We start from the raw sequence: 15619 nt of genomic DNA, 5'->3' as shown, positions 1-15619 counted from the left end.
TGGCTTGTCTTGAATAAACAACCTCCCACCAGCCCCCTCCCCCATCCCACCAGCCCCCTCCCACCACCCACCAGCCCCCTCCCACCACCCATCACCCCCCTCCCCACTCCCATCACCCCCTCCCACCTCCCATCACCCCCCTCCCACCTCCCATCACCCCCCTCCCCCCTCCCATCACCCCCTCCCCCCTCCCATCACCCCCCTCCCCCCTCCCACCACCCATCACCCCCCTCCCATCACCCCCCTCCCACCACCCATCACCCCCCTCCCCACTCCCACCACCCATCACCCCCCTCCCCACTCCCATCACCCCCTCCCACCTCCCATCACCCCCCTCCCCCCTCCCATCACCCCCCTCCCACCACCCATCACCCCCCTCCCCACTCCCATCACCCCCTCCCACCTCCCATCACCCCCCTCCCCCCTCCCATCACCCCCCTCCCACCTCCCATCACCCCCTCCCACCACCCATCACCCCCCTCCCACCTCCCATCACCCCCCTCCCCCCTCCCATCACCCCCCTCCCTCCACCCATCACCCCCCTCCCACCAGCCCCCTCCCACCATCCATCACCCCCCTCCCCCCTCCCATCACCCCCCTCCCACCTCCCATCACCCCCCTCCCACCTCCCATCACCCCCCTCCCCCCTCCCATCACCCCCCTCCCACCTCCCCCCTCCCCAGCTCTGGTTGTAAAGTGAATTTTAACCCACTTTATGAACCCACTTTAACTTAAAAGTAACGTGCATAATTGTACACACACATAGCAGGTGAAATGGTTTAACCGCTGTGTTGGAATAGGGCATGCAGAGCTAGTGTGTTGGTGAGAGGACGGTATTTTTTTTTGTTGATTGTAAATTCAGATATTCCCTCACCAGCAGGGACCGTCCATACAGCGAGAGCTGGCGAATCATTCACTAAATGTGGGGAGATTTCTGCTCACCGGCGCAAAGCACTCACACAAAAGCAACAAGGTTGGAGCGTGACAATAAGAGCTCATTCCAGCTCAGTGCGGTTACAACAATGCTTGCTGCTTTCCCGAGTATCGGCATTGAGGTTACCCTGACCGCAGCTCACTCTGCCACCCGACGCATTCCAATATCCTCACTCACCTCGTGCCTTCAAGCATTTGCGCCTTTTCCCTACGGGTCCCTAACTGGGCAGCTGGAGGATCTCGAGCTCCTCGGGGCTGCCCGTCAGAAAACGTACCCTTCAATTCAGTGCCTCTTGGTGTTAATGGGACGAACCGCTAAAAGATACGACAGTCTCACTCTCAGCTCCCTCACTGCTTCCCACAGTCTCTGGATTGCCTGATTTGGAGTTAAACGACCTGATGTAGTATCTAGGGTTGGATACTGAATAGAATTCCCACTATGCTGTCCCACTAAGCAATCCTAGCAAAGGTAAGGTGCAGGGTAGACGCAGAGTAAAATCTCCTCTACTCTGGCCATTCCAGCACCTGCAGACTGGGGCTCTTTACTCCAGAAAACAGAAGACTTTTGTGGGGGGGGGATTGACCTGATAGGGGTCTTTAAGATTAAGAAAGGGTTTGACAGGGTAGATGTAGAGAAGATGTTTCCACTTGTGGGGGAGACCAGAACTAGGGGTCCATAAATATAAGATCGTCACTAATAAATCCAATAGGGAATTCAGGAGAAACTTCTTTACCTAGAGAGTGGTTAGAATGTGGAACTTGCTACCACAAGGAGTAGTTGAGGCGAATATCATAGATGCATTTAAGGAGAATCATAGAAGTTACAAGATGGAAACAGGCCCTTCGGCCCAACATGTCCATGTCGCCCAGTTTATACCACTAAGCTAGTCCCAATTGCCTGCACTTGGCCCATATCCCTCTATACCCATCTTACCCATGTAACTGTCCAAATGCTTTTTAAAAGACAAAATTGTACCCGCCTCTACTACTGCCTCTGGCAGCTCGTTCCAGACACTCACCACCCTTTGAGTGAAAAAATTGCCCCTCTGGACCCTTTTGTATCTCTCCCCTCTCACCTTAAATCTGTGCCCCCTCGTTATAGACTCCCCTACCTTTGGGAAAAGATTTTGACTATCGACCTTATCTATGCCCCTCATTATTTTATAGACTTCTATAAGATCACCCCTAAACCTCCTACTCTCCAGGGAAAAAAGTCCCAGTCTGTCTAACCTCTCCCTGTAAGTCAAACCATCAAGTCCCGGTAGCATCCTAGTAAATCTTAAGTTAGATAAACACATGAGGGAGAAAGGAATAGAAGGATATGCTGATAGGGTGAAATGAAGTAGGGTGGGCGGCGGCTCGTGTGGAGCATAAACACCAGCATGGACCAGTTGGGCCGAATGGCCTGTTTCTGTGCTGTACATTCAATGTAAAGGTTGTTTCCACTCAGCTAGGGCGGGGCTGCGCTCTCTCCTTGTGCTGGGGCCAGCCAATCAGGTTGTCCCGACAGCAGACGAGGTCTGGTTGGTCCGATGCGAATGATGGAGCACATGAGGGACCGCCCTCGATGATGGCCGTTACCTGCTCCCATTCCGCTCTTATTGCCACACCTGATAAATGCTTATGCAAGCTCCTAAAATACAATAAAAAAAACATTCCCTCAACATTTTTCCGTTTTTCCCTGAACGCTCGAGTGTTGCTGGGTTGACGAGATACTGGACTAAGGTCCCATCTGTCTCTTCCAGTGGTTCAGGTGGATGTTAAAGATCCCACAGCTTTATTTGAAGACGAGAAGAGAGTTCTCCCAGTGTCCTGGCCCAACATCCCTCCCTCAACCAGCCCACAGATTAGCTGTATCGTTCATCTTATTACCGTCTGCAGAATGAGGCTGTTGCATTTGCCCACAGGAAAACAGTCACTGCACTCTGAAAGTAACCATCGTGTGGAGATCTTTGAGGCATTTCGATGTGCAATAAAAACGCACGTGTTGATTTGTTTTAAATGTCGGGTAAGTTCCCTTCGGTTTGGACTTGCTGGGTCGAAGCCTGCTGAAGACGTTCATCGACCGTTCATGGAGAGGCCCACACTGATCTTAGTCAGACGTGTGACACCAAACCATTTTTTCAACCTAACTCAGGTAGTCATACAACTTGTACTCCCCCACCACCCCCCTGTTTTTCCCTCCCCACCTTTTAAAGTCATTTCCAAGACATTTGTTGTATAACGTGAGTTGTTGCTGAGTTTTCCCACTCCTATATAAATGCAAGTTATCATTGCTCTTCTTCCTCTAGTTCTAGAGATGCTGGGGTCGATCTTAACCATCAGCCACCCCTTCCCCCCCCCCCCCTCCCCCCGCCGATGGTGGGCCCCAGTCCATTTTGAGGGCCAGGCCCTCATTGGCATCAGGCCGGCAGGGAAGGGGAGAGGGGGCGGGGAAACTGAGTGTCCCGGGACTGGGCCACCAGTCCTGGGCCGCCTCAATATCGGGCGACCCGGTCCGACTCCAGGCTGGAAGAAGGTTGGGTCCGGGGGGGAGGCTGGAAAGACCCCTGGAATCGGGGATGCTACTGCTTGGATCAGCCGCCCTATCAAAGGGGAGAGGTCACCCAGAACCCAAAAAAAGCCACACTTAGTTTGGCAAAGTGACACCATGGATTTCCAGGCCAAGACTCCTTTCCCCAGAATCTCCAGCTTTGTGTAAAAACGAGGGTCGGGCTGATAAGGGAAGGGAAGACCATTCCTGCTTCTGCTCACTGTTTCAGCCATGTTCACTTTTTGTTAATAAGACCCAGAGCAAGAATAGAGCCGGTGAGATTGGATCTGTGTGACACCCCACACAAATTAGAGCAAGGCTGGATCCAGGACGTGTCGTGTGGGTCAGGTATTTTTTGCCAGTACTCAGTGAATTTCACAGCAAGAAGTCAGACTACAGCCAAGAAATGAGTTACGTTTAGACAATAATTTTGTTGTTACTGTTGGGATGCCAGGCAGGAAACCATTTACATCGTTAAACTTCCTCAAGTGTTTGCCACTGATAAAAGGCCAGAATTTTAATCTTCAACATCAGTCTTGGAACTTTTAATAGTCAGAATCCTTTGGCTGAGTCAACCCTCGGAGAGAAAAAAAATCTTAAAGAGAAAATGTAACTGAAGTGCTGGCTTTATGGAACACCTACACTGGCACTCCAACACTGGCACTCCTACACTGGAACACCTACACTGACACTCCAACACTGGCACTCCTACACTGGCACTCCTACACTGGCGCTCCAACACTGACACTCCAACACTGGCACTCCTACACTGGCACTCCTACACTGGCGCTCCAACACTGACACTCCAACACTGGCACTCCAACACTGGAACACCTACACTGGAGCTCCAACACTGACACTCCAACACTGGCACTCCAACACTGGCACTCCAACACTGGCACTCCAACACTGGAACACCTACACTGGAGCTCCAACACTGGCGCTCCAACAATAGAGCTCCAACAATAGAGCTCCAACACTGGAACACCGACACTGGCACTCCTACACTGGCACTCCAACACTGGCACTCCAACACTTGAACACCGACACTGGCACTCCAACACTGGCACTCCAACACTGGCACTCCAACACTGGAACACCTACACTGGAGCTCCAACACTGACACTCCAACACTGGCACTCCAACACTGGCACTCCAACACTGGCACTCCAACACTGGAACACCTACACTGGAGCTCCAACACTGGCGCTCCAACAATAGAGCTCCAACAATAGAGCTCCAACACTGGAACACCGACACTGGCACTCCTACACTGGCACTCCAACACTGGCACTCCAACACTGGCACTCCAACACTGGCACTCCAACACTGGAACACCTACACTGGAGCTCCAACACTGGCACTTCAACACTGGCACTCCTACACTGGAGCTCCAACACTGGAGTTCCAACACTGGCACTCCAACACCGGCACTGCAACACTGGAGTTCCAACACTGGTACCCCAACACCGGCACTGCAACACTGGAGTTCCAACACTGGTACCCCAACACCGGCACTGCAACACTGGGGTCTTTAATGATAGGTCATCAATCTGAAACGTTAACTCTGTTTCTCTCTCCACAGATGCTGCCTGACCAGCTGAGTGTTTCCAGCATTTTCGTTTTTTATGTTAGTTAGATTCACTGATTAAAGAGATTCACTGATTATGTTGGTGGTAGCAACACTACAGTCTGCCTCAATGTGACCCAACTATGGAGGAGTAAAATCAGCCAGGATTCTCCCCCCCCATTCACCAGCCAGTGACCCCTCTCAAAATCCCCATTATGGGAGGATTAGCTCGGGTCTCGGCTGGTCACGCAGCGCTAGAGGTGTACGACATCAATCTGCCGGGACCCCCAGTACCCCAGACCACAATGTACGAGCAGAGACACACACATACCCATATCTGTCAGAGGAGCAGTGCCTACGGAGGCTTCATTTCACATTCCACCTGCAGCGACCTGACCTATAGGGGACACCTCCAGCACTGGCACCTCAATGTCAGTCTCTGCCAAGGCCGTAACTGCCCTTAACTTATATTTGTGCATCTCAAGGGATGTTGGAACAGATAATCTGGTCATTATCACATTGCTGTTTGTGGGATCTTGCTGTGCGCAAATTGGCTGCCGCGTTTCCTACATTACAACAGTGACTACACTTCATAAAGTGCTTCATTGGCTGTAAAGCGCCTTGTCCTGTCGCGTGCCTTGTCATATATTGACCTCCTAAGTCCCGTCTCACTTCCTCACTGAGATGCTCTCCTTTCTTTCCCCCTCTTCACCGAGCAATTACTCATCCTCGGTGACTTCAACCTGCAAATAACCACAGGACTTTTTCTCATTTCTCTGCTCACTATCCTCACTCAATATGACCCATCACACAAGCTCCTCACAGTTAGCCCCTTGACCTTGCCATCACTTATGGCCTCTCCACTCCTGAGATCACCAAAATTATGAAGGGTTTTGATAGAGTAAATAGGGAGAAACTGTTTCCGCTAGCAAGTGGTCGATGACCAGATGACACGGGCTTAAGGAAAAGAATCGGGGGGGTGGGGGAGATGAGGAGAATTTTTTTTACGCAGCAAGTTATTATCATCTGGAATGCACTGCCTGAAAGGGCGGTGGAAGCAGATTCAATAGTAACTTTCAAAAGGGAATTGGATAAATACATGAGGGGGAAAAATTACAGGGGAATGGGACTAATTGGATAGCTTTTTCAAAGAGCCAACACAGGTACGATGGGCCGAATGGCCTCCTTCTATGCTAAGTGATTGTACGATTCTAAATCTAAGCTTTAGAGAGAATGTGGTCGCAGCAGGATATCATCAAAGCAGATAAACTATTAAATGACGTTGATTAGTTATTTCTTCAAAGCAAAGGCAGGAAATTAAGAGCAGAGGAACTAAATAGAAATGAGTGAAAATTAAATTTAAAATAGGGAAATCAGGAAGAACAAAATGACAAATGTTTGGAATAATTTGTCAGTCACGACAGCAGAGCCAAGAACACAGGAGCTATTCAGAATACATTTGGATGCTGCAATGGGGAGAGTTGGGTAGGAGAGATATGAGCTTCATTCAGCGTTCTTGTTTTTTTTTTAACTTGACATCGGATGTAGACCCGGAGATCGTCCGAACTTGCTTAAACGTTAAGGGTTCTTCTTCAGAAGAGGGGAGAGGTCAGCAGGGATCCCGATCCATTCCGGCAGGAAGGCAGCCTCGTACTTAAACACTTTTAGGAAAGGCGAGTCGGGCAAAGTGAAGTTGGTGAGGTAGACGGTCTCCCCGCCAGCTAGGTAGGCGGCCCAGAATCCAAAGGTGCCGATGGTCATTATGGTATGGTTGCAGTGAGCAAGAATGGCAAAGTCTCTGTGTGGCTTCGATTCATTGCCATCTCCCGAGAAGTAGACGTCCCCTTTGGAGGCATCAATATTCTTCCGACACCAATCTATTCCGTTGCTCGTCACGACGAAGACAACGTCCTTGTACTTATTCCTGAAGTAGGCCATGGCTTGTTCTAAGTACTTTTTATCTCCGGTGACACCCTTCCACATCCGTGGCATAACACTCACATAATCTCCTCTTCGAACATGAACACCAACATAAGTAACGCTTGGACGCTGTGCTGCTATGTTTCTGAAATACAAGGTGACCTCCTTTGTGATGAACTCGTGAAAAGAGAATTCATGAAGGATTTCTTCCCGGATGTGGTGATAGAACGTCCAAGAGCATGGATATCCCACGAGTTTAATGTAGTCTCCTGAGATATTTCTATACTTTTCTTCCATCCAGTCAGCAACGTGATAGTTTTTCCAAGGCGTCTTGTCCTCAAACTTTTGGTTAAGGGTTGGAAGAGTAAGCTTGAAATTAAGAGACAGGTAATCAGCCATTCCTGGGGAAATGTAAGCTTGTTTCCTATTTAACTTGGCCAAAGCAAATAATGTTGCATATTGTCCCATCTGATTGCCAAGCCTCCCAATTGGGGACATTGTCCACATGCCTTTGGATGACCTGATGGCTTTGAAAGACTCGTAGTCTTCATCCCTGAGGCATTTTGAGACATTAATGGTGGTCTCCATGATGGTCACATTTGCCAAATGTTTGGAGGTATCCTTTTGGAATAATGTTAAATTCTTATTTGGTCTATAGTGAAACATGGGACCAAATATGTACACGGTGGGCAATGAAAAGGCTGAACAGAGGAGCAATATTAGAAAGCACTGCTGCTTCCCACTGAATAGAGCAGTGTAACAACTCGCTAAGTTTGGCATCTTCGCAGCCTTATTCTAATTGATCTTCTGCTACTTCTCCAATCCAGATGAGACTTTCATCAAAGTCCTGAAAAGGTAGGAGCAGAACTTGTAAAATATAAGGCAAGGTAAAGTCAGTACTGAATCACTGTCACTGCTGAACAATCATGTCCAGCAGGTGAGCTGTATATTTATCAGTGCCAGCTGTAATCTACTTGGGGCTCGACTTTCTTACGCACAAGAAAGAATTTAGGAAGGAATTCCATTCAATTATTGAACTATCCACAGTGCTAAACATGAGGCTGGGTTCACAGTGCAGGTGTAAGATCTGTACAATGTGTTTTCACTTTTCACCAATGCTAAATTATAAGGGGGCGATCTTACGATTACAGCCCTGATCACCCAGTGGGTGTAAAACAGGCTTCCAACCTGAACCGGCACCGTTCCTGCTGGGCGGATTAGGGTCAAATCGAGGGCTTAGGTCTCCCGCTGGGGTCCATCGTCCACTGGGGGAGTGAGTCTCACTCGGCTTCCCACTGGAGCCAGCTCTGGATTTACATTACACAGGTTTAGCAGCACTGTTCCGCGACGACGCTAAGCTTCTAAGGGCCAATGGCAGGCGCCTGGTTCACTTCACGTGCTACCCGGTTACAGAGGCCTGAGGCCTTCAATGTGCCTGGGAGCCTCACGGCAGCTCAGTGCAAGCGGCCAGCACAAAGGGCACTGGGGGGGGGCTCTGTGCAAGAAAAAGAACTGTCTAAGGCTCATTAAGGGCCGATTTTCCTGGGGTCCACGGTGGGAAGCGCAGCACGCGGGAAAGGCACTATAAGTAAACAGCGTTCGAGGTCAAAGATCAGCGCCCTGATTTGTTGCCGGGGCTCATTTAAATATTGGGGGATGTTAAATGGGCAGGCGCTGCACACTGGGACAGATTGCACAGAGAAACTGGAGTGGCGATGCAGCTTAATGGGGATGCAATCGAAGATCGTGCCGATATTTACCACATCAAACAAGAGAGCTGGTCATTTAAACAGGCCCTGCTTTGATGATGAGGCGATTCAGGAATGCTGCAGGAAGCTGAGCTAAGGAGGGAGGTCCCTGTTTCCACATCAGGGAAGGAAAGTTCTCAAGGCCCTGGCTCGCAGAGCACAGCAATAAGTGGCTGGGGGGTCAACTCCAGCAACACGGCTCACGGGACATGGACACAGTACAGGAAGAAACTTAATCTCCTCACCAGGAAGGGGACAAATAGTGAGACACATTAGGCATATAAACATGCTTCACGTCGTGAAGGCCAGCAAAGTGGGCACACACACACACATACACACACACATACACACACACACACATATACACACACACATACATACACGCACACACACACACGCACACACACATACGTACATACTCACACACATACACACGCACATATACACACGCACACACGCACATACATGCACACACACACACATGCACACACACATACACACACACACACACACACACACATATACACACACACATACATACACGCACACACACACGCACACACACATACGTACATACTCACACACATACACACGCACATATACACACGCACACACGCACATACATGCACACGCACACATACACACGCGCACACGCACATACATGCACACACACACATACACACGCACACACATACATATACACACACACATACATACACGCACACACACACGCACACACACATACATGCATACACACGCACACACACACACATACACACGCAGACATGTTTTCCAACCCCAGGATCATAGCAACGTAGGAACAGGAGCCGCTCAGCCTGCTCTGCCAAACAATTAGACCATGGCTGATCTGTCCCACAACTCCATTTACCCGCCGTAGCTCCATATCCCTCGATACCCTCACCCAACAAAAATCTATCGATCTCAGTCTTGAAAGTTCCAATTGACCCCCAGCATCCACTGTCTTTTGGGGGACAGGATTCTAGATTTCTACTGCCCTTTGTGTGAAATTGTGTTTCCTGATTTCCCTAAATGGCCCAGCTCTAATTTTTAAGTTTACGTCCCCTCGTTCTTGATTCCTCCACCCAAGGAAATAATTTCTCTCCATCTACCCTGTCGAGTCCCTTTATCATTTTAAACACCTCGATCAGATCACCCCTTAATCTCCTAAACTCAAGGGAATACAGGCCAAGTTTATGCAACCTGTCCTCATAATTTAGTCCTCTAAACCCCGGTATTGTTCTGGAGAATCTGCGCTGCACTCCCTCCAAGGCCAATCTACCCTTCCAGAGGTGCAGTGACACTAAACTGTATAATGATCAAGCTCTCTGACCAATTTCTGCCCCTCTCATAAAATGGCGCCCCACCTGCTGGCTGCCATCAGCTACTTCTGTAAGGAATCTTACAACACCAGGTTATAGTCCAACAGTTTTATTTGAAAGTCACAAGCTTTCGGAGGCTTTCTCCTTCGTCAGGTGAAGTGACGAAGGAGAAAGCCTCCGAAAGCTTGTGATTTTCAAATAAAACAGTTGGACTATAACCTGGTGTTGTAAGATTCCATACATTTGTCCACCCCAGTCCATCACCGGCATCTCCACATCATCAGCTACTTCAACACAGACCAGGTCGGAACTGGTACCTCCCTGGTCCGTGGGACTCAGGGCCACACTGGGCAGCTTCCTTAACAACGAGCCCCGAGTACGACAATCTCTGAGTCTAGATCTTCATAACCTACTGGGGAACGTCTGCTTCGGATTTTTTTTTTTCCCCCCCCCAGGCCAAAGAAAAACCCAAAGTGGGACAAAACTAGAAAATCAGAAAAGAGTTCTTGCCTCAGAGGAAAAAACAGCTGCTGTCTCCAGGAAACACTGCGACTTAGGTAAGTGTGAATGACGGAAAGACAGGCTGAAGCATCTCATGTGCTCGGGAGGACTGTGAGAAAACTGAACAGAACTGTGCTTATAAACTTTCTGGTCTTTTTTTTTATTACCGTGAACGTATTCGAACATTGTGTGAGCAGTGGGGTGCAGTGACCGCAACAGCAGGTGGTCAGCTGCACTGATGCATCAATAATTTAGTCGAAGGTGACAGAATCTTTGTGATCATCAAGGTGAGGAATGTTGAGGGTGGAGAATGGTAAATGGAACTGGTCCCATTTCTTGCACTCGGGCCCTGAATTTCCCCAGTGGGCTGTTGTTACGTCGTTATCGGGAGGTTGTGGGGGGGGGGGAAGATCGAGGGAATTTGCGTCTTAGCGCATTCGGGTACGTTTACGTCTCTGATTGTGCTTAGTGCGAGTTTCCCTCGATCTTTTTAAATCTTGGCGCCTGTCGAAGCCCCTCGGTCGCACCGCCGCAGGGTTCAACCGCACGGAAGCTCCCTGGGCTTACGCCACACCTGCACTCGGCGTGAGTTTGCATCCCTCCCCCCCCCAAAAAACAAAACAGCTTCCCCTCTCGATTCAGACAAATGTAAGTGAGGTCAAAAAACCGGAAAGCGCTGGAGACGCTCAGCGAGTGAGGCAGCACATGTGGAGAAAGAAACGGAGTTAACGTTCCCGCTCGAAAGCCTCGCGTCGGAACTGGAAGTGAGGAGTTGGTGGGCTGAAAACAGTGCCAGCCTCACTGATCAGAGGCTTCCGAGGGGCCGTTTATCAACCCCTCCCTTCGCATTTTTTTTAAAATCGCTGACACCTGCACTTAATTTTACCAGAGTTCTTCCCTCCCTTTCCCAGAAAAGATCTTTGGGACCCCCAACTCACCCCAGCCCCAAATCCACACAGACTGCTCCATGGGAACAGTTCCCAGTTTCTCAAGGCTCTCCTCACAACTATAGTTCCCAAACCCTGGCCTCCTCCTGGTGAATCTACACTGTATGTTCTCTATGGCTTCAGTGTCCTTTCCCCATGATGGGGGGGGCCTGAAACCACATGCAGTGCCCTAACTGGGGGCCTTGTGTACAAATTCATCGTAACGTCTTTGTTCTTGTACTCTACGTCTCTATTTATAAAACCCGAAATGCGATTAGCCTTTTTAATCCGTCTGCATTATTTGACACAGAGACTTTATGATCAGAGGAAGCATTCATCCCATCAGTCTAAGGTAATTGGTAAATTTAAGGGAATTGGCAGAAGAACCACAGGCGACATGAGGTAACATTTTCTTAGGCGGTGAGTTGTGATGATCTGGAACGCGTTGCCTGAAAGGGCGGTGGAAGCAGATTCAATAATAACTTTCAAAAGGGAATTGGATAAATACTTGAAGGGGAAAAATGTGCGAGGCTATGGGGAAAGAGCGGGGGTGGGGGAAGTGGGGCTAATTGGATAGCTCTTTCAAAGAGCCAGCACAGGCATGATGGGCTGAATGGCCTTCTCCTGTGCTGCAACTACTATGATACTAAACAGTTGAAGAGAGGAAGGGAGAAAACCGGAGAATAGAAGGAATGAATATTCTTCCATTTCGTACAATGTGATCACTATATTAATGAGTTGGGTTACAGCCTACGTACCCCTCCCTCCACCCATCTGTAAGTCCAAAACTAGAACTGGAATATCAGAGTCAGGGTAATATAAGGTGATCCCTCTGTCTATTGGAGTCGTTCCATGAACCCCGTTAATTGCTGATTCACCTAATGGCTGCTGGTGAAACTATCGACCTCACTAACTTTATATTCTGTACTTCATTCCCTGCCTCAACTCAGTAGAGTAAACTTCACTGCCAATCTTCAACCCGCCCTTACCCAAAGTCCACACGTGTACAATTTCCATGGAAAATGATCAGGAATGGGGACCCTGACTAAGTTTGTAGCACCTATACTGCTGCCTTGGCTAACACAAAGAAAGAAAGAATTGCATTTATATAGCGCCTTTCATGACCTCAGGTCGTCCCAAAGCGCTTTACAGCCAGTGAAGTATTCTTGAAGTGTAGTCACTGTTGTAATGTTAGAAATGCGGCAGCCAATTTGCGCACAGCAAGATCCCACAAACAGCGATGTGATAATGACCAGATAATCTGTTTTGAGGTGTTGGTTGAGGGATAAATATTGGCCCAGGACACCGGGGCGAACTCTCCAGCTCTTCTAAATAGTGGCCGTGGGATCTTGTGCGCCCACCTGAGAGGGCAGACGGGGCCTGGGTTTAACGTCTTATCCGAGCACTGACTTGGTGTCGAACCTGGGCCCTTCCCGGTCTGTATGGCTGCTGGGAAGTCGCAGCAGAGATGTGGTTCATGTCTCCGATTCCGTGACTTTTTTTGGCACGTCACGGAAAAAAGGGAAAGCCATAATTAGAGACTCGCTTGGAAATAGAGAGCAGACAATTCCTGTGCAATTGAACGGCGTAGAGTGAGAAAGAGAGATGTAAAAGGAAAGTCAGACAGGCATAAAAAAAAGATGATAGTGATGTATAAACTTGACCAACTTGCTGGATATACTAACTGGAGTGAGGAGGAACACTTCTTTAAAAAAAGAGGGACGGGCTCTTTCACCTGCTTCTTGCTTGGATGAAGTTCCTTTTCTCTCTGTGCTGCAATAAAGCATTTATAGCTGAAAGCTGATTGTTTGCCTTTGACCGTAGCACATTCGGGCACATACCCTATATAAATAATTAACGGCTGCTGTTTAGTGAGTTTCTTATGACCAACTTTCAGTGCCAAGTTTATACCGGATCTTGCTTTACAAATGTGAATTGTGAACTAGTGTGTGAGTATAGCCCACCAACAGAAAGAATAAAGGTTTAGAACAATTAATATAATTTAGCCAATAATTAATATAGTCACCGGATTAAGATTATACCGGATAAGAAATCCTTTATAAGCAGGTCAGTGAGAGGCCACCCTTTCAGCTCCCGCCATTCCTGTTGATCCTCAGTGTCTTTCTCGTGGCTGTTTACAGCCAGAGGACATTCATCGGGTGAGTAAATGTCCTTTGCCTTTCGTGTGGAGGGCGAGAATCCAATCAAATGGCGCAGTTGTACCCCTAAATTGGCAGCGAGGAACCTATCGCAACGCCCGGCCAATGTTGGACGATTGTGGTTTTTACGCCAGTTGAGACCAGGGTGCCCGCACTTTCCCGCTACTGGTTGGCGATGTGCGAGGATCCCCTCACCCCGGGTTACCACCGGCTTCACAGATGGGTGGGTGGGGGGTGAAATTGGTCGATGCCAGTAGCACGTAAGGGGACTGGAGCGAATCGGCGGTGGGTTTTACACGAGAGAATTGGGCACGGCGTAAAACGGGCCGGGGATTTGTCATGAGCCTCTTGCGTGCTATTAGCATCGACTAATACTCCCCACCTCGACTGCAGAGTGCAGTGGTTAGGGGAGGTGGTTAGGGGCGGTGGTTAGGGGAGGTGGACACTCTTCGAAGACAATGACGTCAGTGCTCAGTAATGGAGCACACTCTCAACACTTGTCACCCTCTATCTCCCTGTCCGGCCACTGTCTCAGGTTGAACCAGACTGTTTGCAATCTTGGCGTCCTATTTGACCCATAATTGAGCTTCTGATCACAGATGCTCTCCATCACAACAACTGCCTACTTCCACCTCCATAATATCGCCTGCCTCCCCCCACCCCCACCAGTACACCCGCCACTGAAACCCTCATCCATGCCTTTGTCACCTCTAGGCCCGACTACTCCAATGCTCTCCAGGCCGGTCTTCCATTCCCCACCCTCCAGTTCATCTAAAACTCTGGATGAGTATACTCTCCCTAGCCAAGTCCCACTCTCCCATCACCGCCCTGCTCGCTGACCTACATTGGTTCCCAGTCCCCCCAATGCCTCAAGTTTAAAATTCTCATCCTTATGTTTAAATCTCTTCATGACCTCGCCCCTCCCTATCTCTGTAATCTCCTCCTGCTCTACAAACGCCCCCCTCCCCCCGCCCCGGAATTCTCTGTTCCTCTGACTCTGGCCTTTTGTGCATCCCAACCCTTCTCCCACCATTGGCAGCTATTTGGATCTCACACTCTGGAATTCCATCTGTAACCCCCTCCCTCTCCTTCTTTAAGACCCACCTCTTTGACCAAGCTTTGGTCACCCCTCCTAGTATCCTCTTCTTTGTCTTGGTGTCCATTTTTTGTCTGATTACACCAACGTCAATTACCTTAGGATGATTCTCTACGTTAACGGTGCTGTATAAATGTAAGTTGTTGTTATGTCAGTGCAAGGACCCCCAGGTCAGGTACAGGACGGCCAACTGTGGAGAAAGGTTTTCACTACTGTGCCCCAACAGTGTGTCTCAGCCCCAGTAACAGAATGGCACCAGTGTGAGTGGTTTTATTTCCCACACCAGCTATCCTGTCTCCTCTTTGAGCGAGGTTGCTTGTTTAGTGCCATTAGAGCCAGATTGGGGCCGATTTATGCTGTGGGGCCCATCCTCATTAGGAACTGCGTTGAGGTTGCTCCAAACTCTTTTTGTGGAAGGGCCCTCACAACCAGCAGATAGGCAGAACTAATTTCTTATGTTCTTACAAGATGTTGGTAGGGTCAGCAACTTGTTCCCAGCTTTCGACTATCTCCTCTTTTCATCCAACTACCAGTCGGCATTGCACAAGTGGGACTTTCCACCCGGTTTTCACAGAGGTGCAGAGTTACCTGGACTCTCCCTGTACTCCCCCAGTGTGCACACACCACAGTTTCAAAATGGATTGGGGAAAATTAAGCCTTGGTCACAAATTAAGCCTTGATCTGCAGAGTCCTTTGTTGTTACTCAGATAAAAGTAAAAAGAAAGGCTCAGCACTTTTCATGACCTCAGGACATCCCCGATCGCTTTGCAGCCAATGAAGTACTTTTCAAAGTGCAGTCACAGTTGTAATGTAGGGAAACATGGCAGCCAATGTGTGCACAGCAAGATCTCACAAACAGCAATGTGAAAAATCACCTGATCATCCGTTTTAGT

General features: G+C 49.1%; 1 protein-coding gene across 1 annotated transcript; it reads right to left on the bottom strand.

Moving 5' to 3' along the window:
* Positions 1 to 6614: 6614 nt before the first annotated feature.
* Positions 6615 to 7544, bottom strand: LOC137341790 (galactoside alpha-(1,2)-fucosyltransferase 2-like). The gene has a single exon (XM_068005293.1). It carries the CDS (start codon positions 7542 to 7544, stop codon positions 6615 to 6617), a length of 930 nt encoding a protein of 309 aa, XP_067861394.1.
* Positions 7545 to 15619: the final 8075 nt, after the last annotated feature.

Source organism: Heptranchias perlo, chromosome 24 (genome assembly GCF_035084215.1).
Source record: "Heptranchias perlo isolate sHepPer1 chromosome 24, sHepPer1.hap1, whole genome shotgun sequence".
Taxonomy (NCBI): Eukaryota; Metazoa; Chordata; class Chondrichthyes; order Hexanchiformes; family Hexanchidae; genus Heptranchias; species Heptranchias perlo.
The sequence above is the reverse complement of the archived record's forward strand: the minus strand, read 5'-3'. Positions and strand labels throughout refer to the sequence as shown.

What these genes read in the sequence shown, in the direction of transcription:
- LOC137341790 (XM_068005293.1), bottom strand. Translation starts at nt 7,544, where the DNA reads ATGGAGACCACCATTAATGTCTCAAAATGCCTCAGGGATGAAGACTAC.